This window comes from Cibotium barometz, chromosome 22 (genome assembly GCF_041138505.1).
Source record: "Cibotium barometz isolate CiBa-2024 chromosome 22, ASM4113850v1, whole genome shotgun sequence".
Classification (NCBI taxonomy): Eukaryota; Viridiplantae; Streptophyta; class Polypodiopsida; order Cyatheales; family Cibotiaceae; genus Cibotium; species Cibotium barometz.
This window is the reverse complement of record NC_141067.1, coordinates 19851832-19867684: the sequence shown is the minus strand read 5'-3', so window position 1 is coordinate 19867684 and position 15853 is coordinate 19851832. Positions and strand designations below refer to the sequence as shown.

Below are 15853 nucleotides of genomic sequence, written 5' to 3'. Positions count from 1 at the left end.
CACCTTAAAAAACTCGCGTACGATGACCGGCTAAATGTAGCTGCGGGTGGCTATCCTGCCGAGAAACCTGCCACTGCGCACAAACGCGAGTGGAAGGAGGCAAAGAAACGAGCAGAGGGTGGCGTGAAGAGCAGGCAGCATGTGGAGGCACGACGGATCCAGATGGAGACCGTTGGATCTTCGCATTTCGGATCTGGCGGCGTCGAGTCATGGGAGGCAGAGTTCGTAAGTATCCTGTCACTTTATTTGATTGTTTACTTAATTCATTGATTCTATGAATTGTTTTAATCTTACAAATTGTGTTGATTATGATACAGCGACGGGTTACGGGGAGGAAGCCCACAACCCACGATACTGCGTATGCTCGCCGGCATAGCAGACGTGACACGTGGGCCATCTTCAGAGCCGAGGGACGTATTACGGACGCGCAGTTTGAGTTGGCCATGAGACCATACGGTCGACAGGTACTTGAAAATTCGTAACGAATGGTTTTGGTTTATTGAATTGCATATATATATACTTATATACTATATATTACTTGAACAGGCACAAGCTGCTGATGATCCACCGGCCGCCGCTGCAGAGGGTGGACGTGAGCACTACTCCTCGGACATTCCGACCGATGCGAGCTCATCTGAGCATGGGGGGAGCACCGAGTCATCATCTGGGTCTGAGTAGTACTCAGACTTGTAGTATCACATTCCATATTTAGGATGTGATTGTATATATTTTTTTGTAAACTCAAGCCATGGGCTACTTCGAGATATGGACTCCCTTGTATACATGTATGAAATTTTGATAGTAATATTGAATTGATTGATCGATAGTATTACATTCATGTCTGTCTTGAATCGTGTAATGACAATGTATGCATTCATGTCGTTCTTGTCTTAATCTCCCTCGTGCATATGTTCTTCGTGGATGGTCTAATGGGATGGTCTAATGCACCAAAAACCCTAAACCAGAGAGTGCTATTGGGTGCTGGAATGCTGGAACAGTATTCAGGCACCAAATAGCACTCTCTGGATTTTTTTTTTTACTCTCTGTTCGCGTGTATAAACGCGTCAAAACTGCTAAAATTCGCGTGTATCTACGCGGATACCCTGGAAATCACGCGTGTATTAACGCGTATAAACTGGCAATAACGCGTGTATACACGCAAGTAAAAACGCGTCTGGGACATGGGAACTGAACAGGATGTGGCTATACACCCGTGTATGAGCGCGTCTAATATAATAAGAAGCGTGTATAGGGGCGTGTATTAACGCGTCTGTATAAAAAAACGCGGCTATACACCCGTGTATACGCGCGTCTGAGAGGTACTTTACACGCGGTTTTACACGCATGTCTCTGGTCGCGATTATACACGCGCTGATACACGGGCCCGCTACTTTTCTTCACAAGTCATTTTCAGCGGCTAAGAGCGCGGGTATGAGCCCAATCCCTTGTAGTGAAGCCATAATGCATATTTGCCCATCACCATCGAGCAGCAAAATTTTGCTACTAATTTTATTATTGGGGTAGCAACAAAATTTCACCTGGACAGTAAAATTTTGTTGTTAAAAATGCTACTAGCCAGCGATCTTATTGTGTAAATTTTTGTTACAAGATCTTGTAATTGTTTGTGCTAACATGTACTGTTTTATATGGCAGACGTCTAGCTCTGACTCTAATAATTGATCGGTGGTTGGTTCCGAAGCATGGTTAAAGGAGAAGATACAATGTATGTGTGATCGATTCAAGGACCAATATATATGACTACATCGTATAACAATTGATCATGTCCATATATATGGGCTTCATGAGGCATTGTCATGACCAAGTGCAGATGATGACATGGCGGAAAATTGTATAAAAGTGTTACACAATATTCCACACCATTCTATGACATTGGATAGATTGCAAAATGCGGCAAGGCTTCATAGGGAAAGCATGGTTGAGAATCATCCTCTCCAACCAATGGATGAGGTGCCTCCACCATTGCCACATGAGGAGGAAGAGGATCTCATCATGGAAGACATGGTGAATGATTTCTTTGAACAGGAGGTCATAGTAATGGTGGAGTGCAAACTCCAATGTCACAAGAGAAGCAAACCATACATAGAGAGGTAAGCACCCCTTTGTATGAGGGATGTGTGTACTCTACACTCCGAGCAAACTTGGAGCTATTAAACTTGCAAACAACTTATGGATGGAGTGATACAAGTGTTACAAGTCTTCTTAGGTAATATCCAATCAATATTATATTCTCTTAAATAGAAAATGTCTCTTATTTTATACTCTCCTATTATTTTGTTTTATATTGTCTCTTTTTTTTTACATATGATTTCTTGTGTTATGTTGAAGGCTTCTCAAGAAAATTCTTGCCCCTTAAAATCTATTTGTTAGACTTAGAAGATGGGACTCATTATTTTATGTAGTGGATGGGAGAGGAGGAGTCAAGCTAGTTTACCAACTTGCGCGATGGGAAAGGACCGGGACATTGGTGCCAAAGCTAGAAGAATTCCTCTTCAATGTTACCACTATTAAGATTCCTATAGAGTTTTGGAATTCCCTCTAAAGTTTCCTCAACTCAACTAAGAGGCACCCTCAAACATGCCACTGGCTACTTATAGCCACTTTATGGCATAGATCATTAGATTAAGAACTTCCCCAAAAAGATTGTGGTGATGACAAGCCCACTGATGGGACCCATTATTACACCCCTAAACATGATTGGGTTAAGAAATCAAAGTCAAGGGTAGATCCTAAAAATCTAGATCACACACTATTGAATGCTTTCTTACATGATTTGTGCTCAATTTGTGCATTCATTCATCTTAGAAAGAGCACCTAGCATGCCTAAAAAGGGTGTTTGAAAGGTGTTGATTTTATCGCATATCCTTAAACCCTTACAAACATTAGGAAACATTTGGACATCTTTTGGGCCCTTTGTTGATGATCTTCATTAGAAATAGACCAATAGGAAGAGAGGAGTGTGCACATTTGGTCTCTTCCAAAAGTAGGGGGCAACTAGGCTTGTCTCCCTCATTATTACTACATTTGTGGGATTCAAAAAGTAGTAGGGAGTGGCCTTCATAAATTAGGGAGGTGGAGTGCAAAAAGTAGGAGGGTTCCATAAAGCAAGGGGGTAGCTTCTAAAAAGTAGAGGGCTCTGCCAATTTCAGTCCCATCAATCTTGTGGGTCAAAAAAACCTTTAAAATAAGATTTTTCAAAAAAAAAGTGCATTTTTCCCTCTCAAAACCCAAACCAAACCATATTATATAAAAAACTTCTCTTTTCACCTCAGATTTCTCTCCCTACACATTATTCTTTCCTCCAACATCATCCTCTTCACCCCAAACCTCAAATCTCCATAGCTCATTCTCTCTCTCTCTCTCTCTCTCTCTCTCTCTCTCTCTCTCTCTCTCTCTCTCTCTCTCTCTATACTCTGAGTAGATCTTCAACCTATCTCTCTCTCTCTCTCTCCCTTCCTTCTCTCTACTATGCTCAGATTTGTAACCTTTTCTATCTTTGTCACGCACATGTGCACACATTCAAATCTCCTCACACCCACATCTACCTTCCTCTCCCCAACAACCTCAAATCTGTAGTACTGGGCAACCTTCTCTCTCTCTCTCTTCCCCCTAAAACCTTTCTAGCAAAACACACCATGGAGGGTAGTGCATCTTTGTCGAGGAGAAGGCCAAGGGACGAGGTTGGGGCACTACTCATGCACAATACGAGGGATTAACATGGTGCTTGGATTAAAAAACAATTTCAAAAGGAAGATTGGGTGTATTTGCAGCCGAGTGCCACTAGACCGCACATCGAGTTCAATGTCGAGATGTGATTGAGCACCATTGGAAGGGGCATCTACTAGGATTCAAGGAAACAAGGCGTGATCGATTGGTGGCCCTATTGCAACATGTGTACTCGGCATCGAAAATTTCTTTGCGCCCACATCGTCAAAGTCCTCATTTCCCTTGCAACTGTATGCTTTCACTTTAGTACATTAGTGTACATGGTCTATGAACTGTTCTTTTCAACTTTATTTGACAGTTTCCTCATTTTGAGATATTTTTCCTTCCAACATCATTGAGGAGAGCAGCCCATAAGGAGCCTAATAGGAACATTCTATGCCATACATGCTCACATTGGGGATGGTGTATTCTCTGACAATGCCCCTTCTAACCTTGCTAGTCGAAAGATTTTCTTCTACACCGACAACTATGTAATAGGGGTAGGGAATGAACCCGGCACTTGAGTGATAGAGCTCGAAGACTCTACCACTGGGCTACTCACCCATCCCCTAGATTTAGCTCTTAAACAAAGGTGTGGTGACTTATGCTATGTAGGAAAGCAACTCTACATCTCATAGGCGGGGGTTGTTGATGTCCCGACATAGGTCAACAGGTTTGGTAAGCTTGAAGAAGTCCCCTCTCCTTCCCTCTCTAGTGTTGAATGGCCAATGCCTGATGTTTGGACTAATGTTGCTCCTAAAGCAAAGATATCCAATGATATACAGTCTTCTTTGAAGTACACAAAGGCCTCAAGATTGGTTGGTCTTAGCTGGGCATGCCCTATGCATGTGTTTGCACACATGTTGTGGGCCATTACTTACACTCAAAAGCCAACAATGTACATGTGCAAGGTGGTAGACATTGAAGAGATTGTCAATTTTCTTGGCCAAGGGTGGGACATTATGGAGGGGGAGCACAAAGCAGAGAATTTCAGATGCAATGTAGTGCATTCCAATGTATCCTTTCGATTCTTGTTGTGAGCTCATACCACTTTGTGTACTCATTTCTATTACGAGCGATGGATGAGGAAGAAGGGTGCATGGATACCCTTAGAAGCTCAAGAGGAGGTTGTAGAGCCTATATACCTTTCTATAGGCCTACGTCCTAATGTGGGGGTAGAGATTGTCCAAGCAAGTAAGCATTGGAGCCTTTTGAATGTCCATGATCACCTATGCATTTTGGGATTTGAGGGAATCAATAATGCTTACTTTAATGTGCAGGGTAGGAAGGTAAGGATTGTTTGACATTTAAACCTCTGTATTTGCTCACCCCTTTTTGGAGTCACTTATTGTGTTGGGTGTTTGGATAGGTTGGAAGGAGGATGGAAGAAAATACCAATGTGTCCTCGGATTGGGGGCTGGATGATGTCACCTTGGTCCAAAGAATCTAAGCTATGAGTGTCCACTGGAGCAATTTTGTAATATCCCTCCACCGAAGTTTTGTAAAAAGAATATTTTTTCAGATACTTGAGTGTTTAAAATATGTTATCTAGTTTCTTGAAGAGGTGGTTTTGTCTTTTAAAAAATCAACATTTTTTCATGTTTTTTGGTCTAGTGTGAAATGGCTGCTATCTTGTATAAATAGTACTTTGAAGGCTTGATGTGTCATTTTTGCACTCATTCTCAAGAGCACAAGGCACCTCCACACTCGAGCTTTAGAGCACATGGCTGCCTACAATTGCTTCATGGACTTCCTCTGTGAGAGCAAGTTTCCAGAGGCCACACACTTGCATGTAATGTTCACTCACGAGATCGATTGGATCTCCACACTGTGCCTCCATGAAGAATTATTTGTAGACACATTATCATACATGGACACCCACATTAAGCCGCACTCTGTCTCTCTGGCCAACAATGATAGATTGTGGGTGCCCTCCAACCTCCTAGAGTACATCAACCACCACAACGGAAGGCCCTTCCAAAAGTGGCTCAGAAGATTTGAAGCAATGGCAATGAAATCTAGACACTTCTTAGAGCTTGACAAAAAGCAAGTACGCAAGCTCAACAGAGGTGCCATTGGCCATCGGTTTCTATAATGGCTGGCCTGCTTTGCTTTCTTCCTTTCAAAGGAAGATAAGGAAGAGGAGGTTGAACTGCCAGAACTGCGCCTTGGAGGATTCATCCACAACAAGGAAGAGCCTCAAAGTGCATCGCAAACAGGTGTAAGTGAAAGCCTAATCGACACACAACAATTTCCAGGAGGTGTGCTAGGGCTCGTAGAAAATCCATGCCACTTTGAGGCCAGTGGAAGTGGCACAACAATTGAAGATGAAGATGACTCTATCCCCCTTCCTAAGATAGAGATTGACTCTCTATGTCCGGTTGTGGGGTAGAGGGGAGCTTTTCATTTTTTTTGCATGATATTGAAAAGTCATGTGGCCTCCGCATGGATGAGTGCTATAGCATGCACATACTGAAGGCAAAGTTCCCATTGGATGACTCTAACACAAGTAACATGGAGGAGAACCTCCTCCCACTCACAAACTCGGTGGAGGAGATGATGGTCATTGCTTTAGAGGCAACCAAGAATGCAGAGCAGGTAAATGTCATCATGGAGGAGTTCCAAGCGGCGCAACAAATTGTCTCCTGCGCAATCGTGCCTTGGAAACCAACTCCAACACAAAATATCGATGATTCCAAGTCCAACATTGACTTGGAGCGAAAGGCTGATGTAGATGAATGATAAGCAAGACAACATGCTAGAGATGGACAGTTAAGTTATGGAGGGCGGGGGAACCCGTGCTACTATAGAACCATATCCGGATCTTAGCCACTGCATTGGACACCTCCCAAACAATGACTTTGTGATTATTCACAAATAATTCACACCCAATGCTAGCTTCCCCCTTTTTGCATTAAACACCTTCTCAAAGCAACTTTGTGCAGTCACTCTCTTGTAAAGAGTATTCCCAAATCCCACATGTAAATTTTTATATCAAAACAATTCTGAAAGTGGCTTTTAAGTATATGTGATTGATTTATAATCTTAAAACGAGGAGGGCCAAAAGAGTGCAAGAAAGGGCTATCCGCTCGGTTGTCCGAGGGCCCCGCATAGGGCATTTTTGCACCCTTTTGGCCATCATGAAGAACTATGTGCCATTTAATTTTCGTTGGTTTTCAAGTGAAATAAACGTGTTTTCTGTTGACGACATGGCCGCAGAATGTGTGTAGTCTTTGTAAGTGACTCGTGGAGAGGGAATTTTCAAAACACGAAAATTAAACAAAATGTTAAGTCGTTCCCCATAAATGAGCACAGAACTAATGCGTGCAATGTTCTAGAAGGCAACCCATATAACAATATCATTAACTTTTGTAGCTTTCGTATTTCAACAAAAATGTTGTTGAACTCATTGAATTCGAATGAAACATTACCATCCATAGTCTTCTTCTTTCCCCATGCTACAATGCAAAGTATATCGTTGATGTGGTAGTAATCCCCAATCCTGCATTTTACATCTTCATTTCTCACTCCCTTTGCTAGACAATGTAAATTTTCCCAAATCCCACATGTAAATTTTTATATCAATACAATGCTGAAAGTGGCTTCTAAGTACATGTGATTGATTTGTAATCTAGAAAAGAGGAGGGCTAGAAGGGTGTGAACAAGGGCTGTTCGGGGCCCCACATAGGGCATTTTCACACCCTTCTGGCCATCATGAATTTAATTTCCATTGGGTTGAGTTATACCACGATAAATTTTAAGGGATATGAGTTATAATTTTGATAAAAACCTTCCAATTGTAGGAAAAAACCTACAAAAATTTGAGGTTGAAGGTTTTTCGAATTGTTGGGAAAAATGTTTTCTACAAGCACTGCACCTATTGCTTGAAATAGTCCATTGTTTCTCTCTTCGGCCCCACCCCCAGCTTCACCTACCACCACAAGACAATATGCCACATTAGAAAGGAGGGCCAGAGGGGTGCAAAAATAGCATGTACAAGGCCCCTGTACACAGCATTTTTTCACCCCTCTTGCCATCATGACTTTCCTACTCTTAACCCCATTTGAGCCAGCCCAAGCCCTTTGCGCGATGAGAGTTTATCCAAAATCGACACATCTTACTAGAAAAACCATTTGGGCCAAAAGGGTGTGAAAAATGCCATTGCATGCGGCTCGGCGGAGGGCCTTTTGCACCCTTTTGGCCCTTTATTGAAACGTGATTGAAAGCACATACACGCTTAAATCAAATAGATAATAACAAGATAGAGTGCACATTGACAATTTCAAGACATACACATCGACAATTGCAAGATATATTACACATCGAAAATTTATTAATATCAAAAATTGAGATACATCATTAAACATTCCTCATTTTTTGAACCCCTTTTCTCCGTGAATACGGCGGGCCAATTGCATATCCTTTACCATTATTGTGACCCGCTTTGCATGATGGCACACAAGTTGGTGTCTTCAAATAGATTTACAAGATACGCTTTCAGCGACTTCCTGCAAGGCCTCAAGGCCAACCGACTACATCCAACATTCCATCTTATATTCCCATAAAATTTCTTTGCACGTTCATGAGAAAGGCGCCCTCTGGATGAGAAGCTCTATGGACTTCTTGTAGTGTGGTATCTCCTGGAAAGCCCTGTACCACGAGGAAGATGTTTGACAGGACGTGCTTATCACGAGAGCGAGGCCTGTAATAGGTCGACTTCCTTCTGTTTCTTTTGGGGGCCAGTGCTTCTTCCTCTTGCTCCCCTTTCTTCTCTTGTTATTGCAGTTTCTCTTGCTCCTGTTGTTGCTCATGTTGTTGCATGGTGATATTTGGCAAGGTCTTTGCTCCTATGGCTAGGCGGTTGGAAAACTCCATGTGCGCCCATGTAGGCTCCCTATAGTTGGTGTCGGTGTCGGTGTTTGTTACGTTGCTATATTCTGTGCCATAATCCTTCAACTTTACATGTTTGCTCTGCTGTAATGAGCTAGCTTACTCTTTAAATTTTTTCTTTAGATTGCAGTTGTAACACTCCAAAATCTTCTTCGCATTGTCCTTCAATTGCGCATGTCATTCTTTGGTCATCTTCTTCACTGTTTGCTTTGTACACGCCATGGTGAGGAGAGCCGAGGGCAAGGATGGGAAGGCTCTAGTGTGTTTTTCTCGGTGGCAAAGAATGGGAAAAAGTAGAGGTTGACCTTTATTTATACAAGAAAATGCCATCATTGTAATAACCCTAAAAAAACCCTAGTTTTAAGAGGTTACTCGCGCGTGCGAACAAACTGTACACATGCTAAATGCATGTCAAGCTGCATGGAGCATCATTCGAATAAGCGTTCATTGGAGACAATATTGAAAAAATCGATGAAATTTTTTATTGGTCCAAAAGGGTGCGAAAATAGCCTTTCCAGCCACCTCGCACAGTGTATTTTTGCACCCTTTTGGACACTTATCACAAAGCATCAAAACACACGAACATGTGGAATACAAAGCATGTCATATTTCAAAAATCAACATCTTTCAACTTCTTCGAGTATTACAAAGCATCGTAAGTCTTTGGGATACAATTCAAGTCATTAAAAAAACTATATTTGAAGGTATTACAAGTCTCCCTCACTACCAATAAAACCGAGCAAGGGAAGTATATCAATCTAACAATTTTTGGTAATGATGCATGACTTCACGGTCCTCGAAACCAAGGGGGACTCCAAAAACCGCAACAAAATTTGCACCATAGATTGTCGATGCTCTGCAATGTCGCTAGCAAACTGCAATGCCCTCATGCGGTCCGCTTGTGGTATGGAGGAACCATTACGTGGCCTCCCGCCCGTCAACATGGAAAATTGAGCCCTCCTAATACTGCATGCAAAAACAAAATTATCAATCCACACGGCAAGCTTATGCAAATCGTTAACTTCTAGCTCCTGGGCTGAGAGGGCATCCTCATCAGGTTGGATGGGGGCCTCGATAGAGAATAAGTATCGTGCGAGTTTGAAAGCAGTGAGTGTGCCTATGAGGAGTTGAGTGCTTGTGTGCTCTCAAAGTGCTTGTACAAAATGGACAAAAAGAGAGAGGGTGCTCATTTATAGTGACCAACCTAATCATTACACCAAACCCTAGCTTTTTAGAGAAATGTTATGCACCAGAAAAATGGGTTTTTAAACACGAAAGATAACATGGTTCCATATTTGGCAAAAAAGAACCATTTACATTCTCATTTATAACACCTGATTACATTCGATAGATAATATCCCTATACATTAGCCACACATCAACCCTAGGCTTCATTCAAGTCTATAGGGACCCATACTTTACCAACTCTCCTATGTGTAACCCTCCATGCCACATGACATGCAGGTCCTATCCCTGCCCTCCACCTTGCTGTTTTCTGACCCATACTTTTCATTTTGGTAATTCGGGCCAATTTGGACATTTGAGCCCTCTCCCTTGAAAGGTTTCTTCCAAAGGTATAAGAGAAGAACCAATCAAACATTTCTTGTGTTCTTGAAATAAACTCCCCTTGCACATAAATAACTTGTCTGCATTCCTTGGGTGCTCCACATGTCAAGCAAGCCATAGGCATTCATGAAATATGTACCATGAGGGTACAAGATGTGCTGCAAATACCAAACAAAACCACCATTTAGGAAAAGTGCATTAGAAGAAGAAATCTCTTTTGCAAAACCTTTAAAAGCATTATATTACCATGTAATGCACAATATTCAATTCACCCCATGTGCAGACCACGGCTTCAATGAAGCTTTGCAACTCTGCTTGAAATTATTTGCAGTTTTCCTCTGTTGTGCTACTTTGACTCATCAACCGCACTACCTTATTAAAATTTTCCCACACTTACTCTGCAAAACAACAATGTTTGCATCCACGCAGTTCGAAGTAGTACAAGCACAAAGGTCTTTCCACCGCAGCTCCCATCTCTTTGCAGGAACATTTTCACCTTCCTTGATATGTTGCATGTCTGCATTTCTCTAAACCTTGTCCCGTTTGTTGAAAGGCTTCTGGAGAAACCTTCTTGCCTTTCCTCCACTCATTGTTGAAACCTTTTGAGCAACCATATGTGAAACTCTAGAGGTGTTTTGGTTAACTCATATCTCCACGTTACCCCCATGCATTAGGAAACCTTTGGACATCTTTTGGGCCCTTTGCTAATGACCTTCATTAGCAATGGACCAATAGGAAGAGAGGAGTGTGCACATTTGGTCTCCTCCAAAAGTAGGGGGCAACTAGGCTTTGTCTCCCTCATTAATACATTTGTGGGGTTCAAAAAGTAGGCAGTGGCCTTCATAAATTAGGGAGGTGGAGTACAAAACATAGGAGGGTGCCTAAAAGCAAGAGGGTAGATTCTAAAAAGTAGAGGGCTCCACCAATTTCAGCCCCATCATTCTCGTGGGGGGTCAAAAAAACCTAAGAATTTGGATTTTTCAAAAAAAATTCAAAAGTACATTTTTCCCTCTAAAAACCCAACCCAAACCAAAATTTTAGTTATAAAACTGATTAAGCTATGCAATTTTTCACCGATAAAAACCAGTTGAACTTCCTTTTTTTTCCACTAGCTTTGAAAAAAAGTTTATTAGTTATAAAATCAATTGAACTATGCAAATTTTCAATAAAAAACCAGTTGAACTTCTTTTTTTTTCAATAGTTAGAAAAAAAAAGTTTATTTCTAACACTGATGAGGCCCATCAAAAAGCAACCTTGGTTGGTCGGTCGGTCGATGCCGTCCAGAGCTCGCGTCGGAGGCGTAAAGTCAAAAGAGGCAACGCCGTGTAGTGGGAAGGGAGGACACGTGTGGGAACTTTTTAGTAGTCCATTTTGAACCGGTGAAAAAAGGGCTCCTCTGTAAGCTGATCAATGATAAGGAGGATACGTACGTACTCCTCCTCCTCCTATTGTCAGGCCACGCCAATTATAAGCTTTGCTGCGATGGTGACCCCATATGGTAGGCGCTGCGGTGCAGGCCAAGCGTGGACCAATGGTGGCTTGTAAGCTGTAGCCTGATGATAACAGCCATGAAGTCAAGGTCCAAGGGCCGTGAAGACATCACCATATTCAGCTACGTCCCTCCCTTGATCATCCAGCCTCTCTCTCTCTTGTCTATATAAAGCTCTCTTTTACTGCATTTTAGCCCATGCCCATCCTCTTAATCTTGCATCCTCATAGCATCAGCTACCCCTTGCTCAATCTTCCCTTCTTCTACTTAATCAAGCTTGACATACGCTCGCATTAATATCATCATCGAATCTACTTTAGTTGACTACTTGATGTGCACATCTCAGTAATTCGCCTAATTGACCCATCCACTCATCATTAGCCGTAATCTTTGTCCTCACTCCTATACTACTATTAGCCCTTGTCATTCCCCACGCTCCTGTACTAGTATTAGCTCTAATCATTGCCCACACTCCTATACTATCATTAGCCCTTCTCATTGCTCTCAATAGGCCTCACTCCTGCAACTCTAATATATTTTATCATTAGCTTTAATCATTTCCTTAATCATCGTCCCGCCTCCCTCCATGGATTCTCACATGAACTCCTTACATTTACAGCTTATAATCTTTGTCGTTGTTGCGGCCCTCTGTATAATTGGCTGCAGCTTTACTGATGCAGTTGATCCTCTAATTACAAGCGTTATACCAGCTATTAAGGTGCTAATGGAGATTTTAGTTGGTGGGATAATTCTGCTAGCCTCGTTCTGTTTCAATACCCAAATCTGGCCTCTCATTAAAGCTCACTGGAACGTGCTAGTGCATGGGTTGCCATCGCTTCCGGCAGGAAGCATGGGCTTGCCTTACTGGGGGGAGACGCTACAGTACATGCGCTCATGGGCGCACCCCATCAACCCAGACCACTGGTATGATGAGAGGCATGCAAAATACGGCAACGTTTTCAAGACGTTCTTGCTGGGCTCCCCGACTGTGGTGATGCTGGGGCCTGATGCCAACAAGTTTGTGCTGTGCAATGAGAACAAACTCTTCGAGAGCAGCTGGCCGAGGTCTCTGAGAGAGCTGGAGGGGCAGCATGCTGTGAGCATGGTGCAAGGCGAAACGCACAAGAGGCTGCGCAAGGCGATCAACGTGTTCTTGAACGCCAATGCGCTCAAGACGTTTGGCGATAGAATCGAAAATGCGGTGGTGAAGCGCATCAAGGAGGATTGGCTCGACGCAGACGGTGTCGTTTTGGGCTACCCCGCTCTGCAGAAACTGGCGTTTCAGCTGAACGCGGAGCTGTTCATGGGGCTGAAGCCCGGGGCTGAGCTGGAGAGGCTGCGCGCCCACTACGAAAACTTTACGGCGGGTTTGGAGTCTCAGCCCTTGGACTTGCCGTGGACCGTCTTCGGCAAGGCCAAGGGGGCGAGGAGTGTGCTGCTCAACTACATGTTCACCAAGATCAACACGCGCCGGCGAGAACTTGCAGAGCTGGCCAACGCCGTCGATCAGAGCGTCGACGGCGCCAACGAGGCGAGAGACCTGCTGGACCTGCTGCTCACGTCCAAGGACGAAGAGACCGGCAACCTGTACGCGGCTGAGGAGATCGGGGACAACATGCTCCTGTTGGTCCACGCAGGCCAAGACACCACCGCATCCGCACTCGCAGTCACCCTGAAGCACCTCGCACAATCGCCCGACATACTCTCTAAGCTCAAATCAGGTAGCCAATCACGTAATCGTATCTCCTCTTAATTACTACCCGTCATCTTTTTGCACCCGATTCCGCTAATCACCTGATAATTGTACCTGTATATCGTGCAGAGTGCAGAGCTTTAGCTGCGTCACTACGTGAGAGCGGGCAGCAGCACGCGAGCAGAGAGAAGCTCAAAAGCATCGACCTCCTGAGGTGTGTGATAAGCGAGGGGTTACGCATGTGCCCACCAGTATCCGGTTTCTTCAAAAGGGCAACGTGCGACGTGGTCCATCAAGGGTATACGATCCCGAAGGGCTGGACGGTAAGGGTTATCACTTTTAATATACGTAAAGAAGTCTTTTATGTCCTAGATACACACACAAGACATGATACACATGGATGTAAACCTCTCTTCACATTATAACAACCTTCAACATTCACATAATAACTCATGCAAATTCGAAATTCGTTGAGAAAAACGTTTTTCAACTGATGCAAACCCACTCAACTTTTTGCCTAAAAGCATCGTACATGAGTTGTTGATGTACTATCTTGATATGATGACAGGTGCACCTCGCTACACGCCACACACATCTCAAGGGAGAGTTCTTTTTGGATCCTCATCAGTTTGATCCTTCACGTTTTGAGAGTAGGTGTGGTAGCTTTGCCTATATTCCCTTTGGGCAAGGGGCCCGAATTTGCCCAGGCATGGAGTTTGCAAAGATCACCATGGAGCTCTTCCTCTTTCATCTCCTCTCCTCCTTTGATGAGATACAACTCATGGAGCCCAATGAGAAGACAATCATTCGCACCTTCTCACCCTACCCAGAGCAAGGCTTGCCCATCAAGCTCACACCTAGGATCCAGTGAGCCTTGCAATGAAATATTACATTGAAGAAGTTTGTAAACTTTATTTTACTAATATCTCACATACATTAGAAAAAGTGAGACTATTATAGCATCCTTGTTCTTTAGAAAGGGAATTTAAATTACATAGCTTAAATATAATTGGAAAACTATCTCATGCATTTAATGCATCATGTATCATGACAAACAACATAACATGAGATGAAGGCTATAGCAATACTATTTATAATGATGTAAAGACACATGAAATGAATACCTAAGGACCACTTTGCAATAAAACATTTTAAATTAAGTGACATTTGTGTGTCTAGTCACTTTTAGTGATACTGGTAATTATAGTGTCTTTAGACCTTTTTTCTTGGCCTAAAAATACTATGAAAATTTGCACTTTTGTTCGAGGTCCTTTTGAAAATGCGCTTATATATTTGAATTTTGCATTGGCCTTTAAACTTAAGGCTCTCTTGGATTGGATAAAGCTTGTTTATTTTTGTTTTTATTTTTGGCCTAAAAATACTATGAAAATTTACACTTTTGTTTGAGGTCCTTTTTGAAAATGCACTCATATATTTTGATTTTGCATTGGTCTTTAAACTTAAGGCTCTCTTGGATAAAGCTTGTTTATTTTTATTTTTATTTTTTTATTTTTATCTTGTTTATATCCTAACCAATATATATGTTTTTTTCACTTTTGGTATATAAAAATACTTGTAAAAGTAAATGAAACCAATAAATACATTACCATCAAATCATAGCATGTATGGATATGTGTGTGTGTGTGTGTGTACATATATATATACATACATACATACATACATACATATACACATATATGTACATATATATACACATATATGTACATATATATATATATATATGTGTGTGTGCATGTGTGTACACATATATGTATATATATATATGTATATATATATATATATATGTATATATATATATATGTATGTATATATGTATTTGTATATGTATATGTATATGCATATATATATATATATATATGTATATATATGTAAATATATGTATATGTGTGTGTGTGTGTGTATTACTACAACAAATGAAGAGCATAGCCGTGTCAACAGTCGCATAAATTCAAAAGAATCTATATATGGAAGAAAACGATCACAGTGCTATGAGTGTGGCTACGAACACAACTACGAGCACACGGCTACAGCCAAGTGTGTATAGCTGCAACTATAGCCACGTGTGGCTATAGGCGCAGATTGTCTGCAAGAAAAAGAATGAGGACAAAATGGGTGAGATTTGTGGGGATATGTGTCCCCACATCTCTCCCCCATTCTGTCTCTGTTTTTTTTAAATCACATTATTTAAACACTAGTTAATGACATTTTTTTAAAGACTTAAACACTTAAAACATAAAAAAATAATTACAATTAGCTAAAAATATCATGGATTATATTGTAAATTACAAATTACATAGTTCATTACACCTTAATTCTAAAATACATTTTGTTGAGCTCGTTGCACTAAATTGACAAGCTCAGCACGAGCAGTTGTTTCTTGCGTGGAAGAGATAAGATAATTCTCCCTCCACTCCTCCTCCGTGATTGCTTCGAAACGATTTTCTTGGGCTTTGTTGATGTCATCTTGAGTG

At 41.9% G+C, this 15853-nt stretch overlaps 1 protein-coding gene across 1 annotated transcript; it reads left to right on the top strand.

The window, feature by feature from the left end:
- The first annotated feature begins 11883 nt into the window (after positions 1-11883).
- LOC147626359 (taxane 13-alpha-hydroxylase-like) lies at positions 11884-14370 on the top strand. Its single transcript, XM_086816921.1, has 3 exons — positions 11884-13389; positions 13491-13684; positions 13930-14370. Exons 1-3 carry the CDS (start codon positions 12255-12257, stop codon positions 14230-14232), a joined length of 1632 nt encoding a protein of 543 aa, XP_086673047.1. The 5' UTR covers positions 11884-12254; the 3' UTR covers positions 14233-14370.
- Positions 14371-15853: the final 1483 nt, after the last annotated feature.

Coding starts and splice junctions, on each gene's coding strand:
- LOC147626359 (XM_086816921.1), top strand. CDS start 12,255: ATGGATTCTCACATGAACTCCTTACATTTACAGCTTATAATCTTTGTC. Junction 13,390..13,490: donor ACTCTCTAAGCTCAAATCAG/GTAGCCAATCAC, acceptor TATATCGTGCAG/AGTGCAGAGCTTTAGCTGCG. Junction 13,685..13,929: donor CGATCCCGAAGGGCTGGACG/GTAAGGGTTATC, acceptor ATATGATGACAG/GTGCACCTCGCTACACGCCA.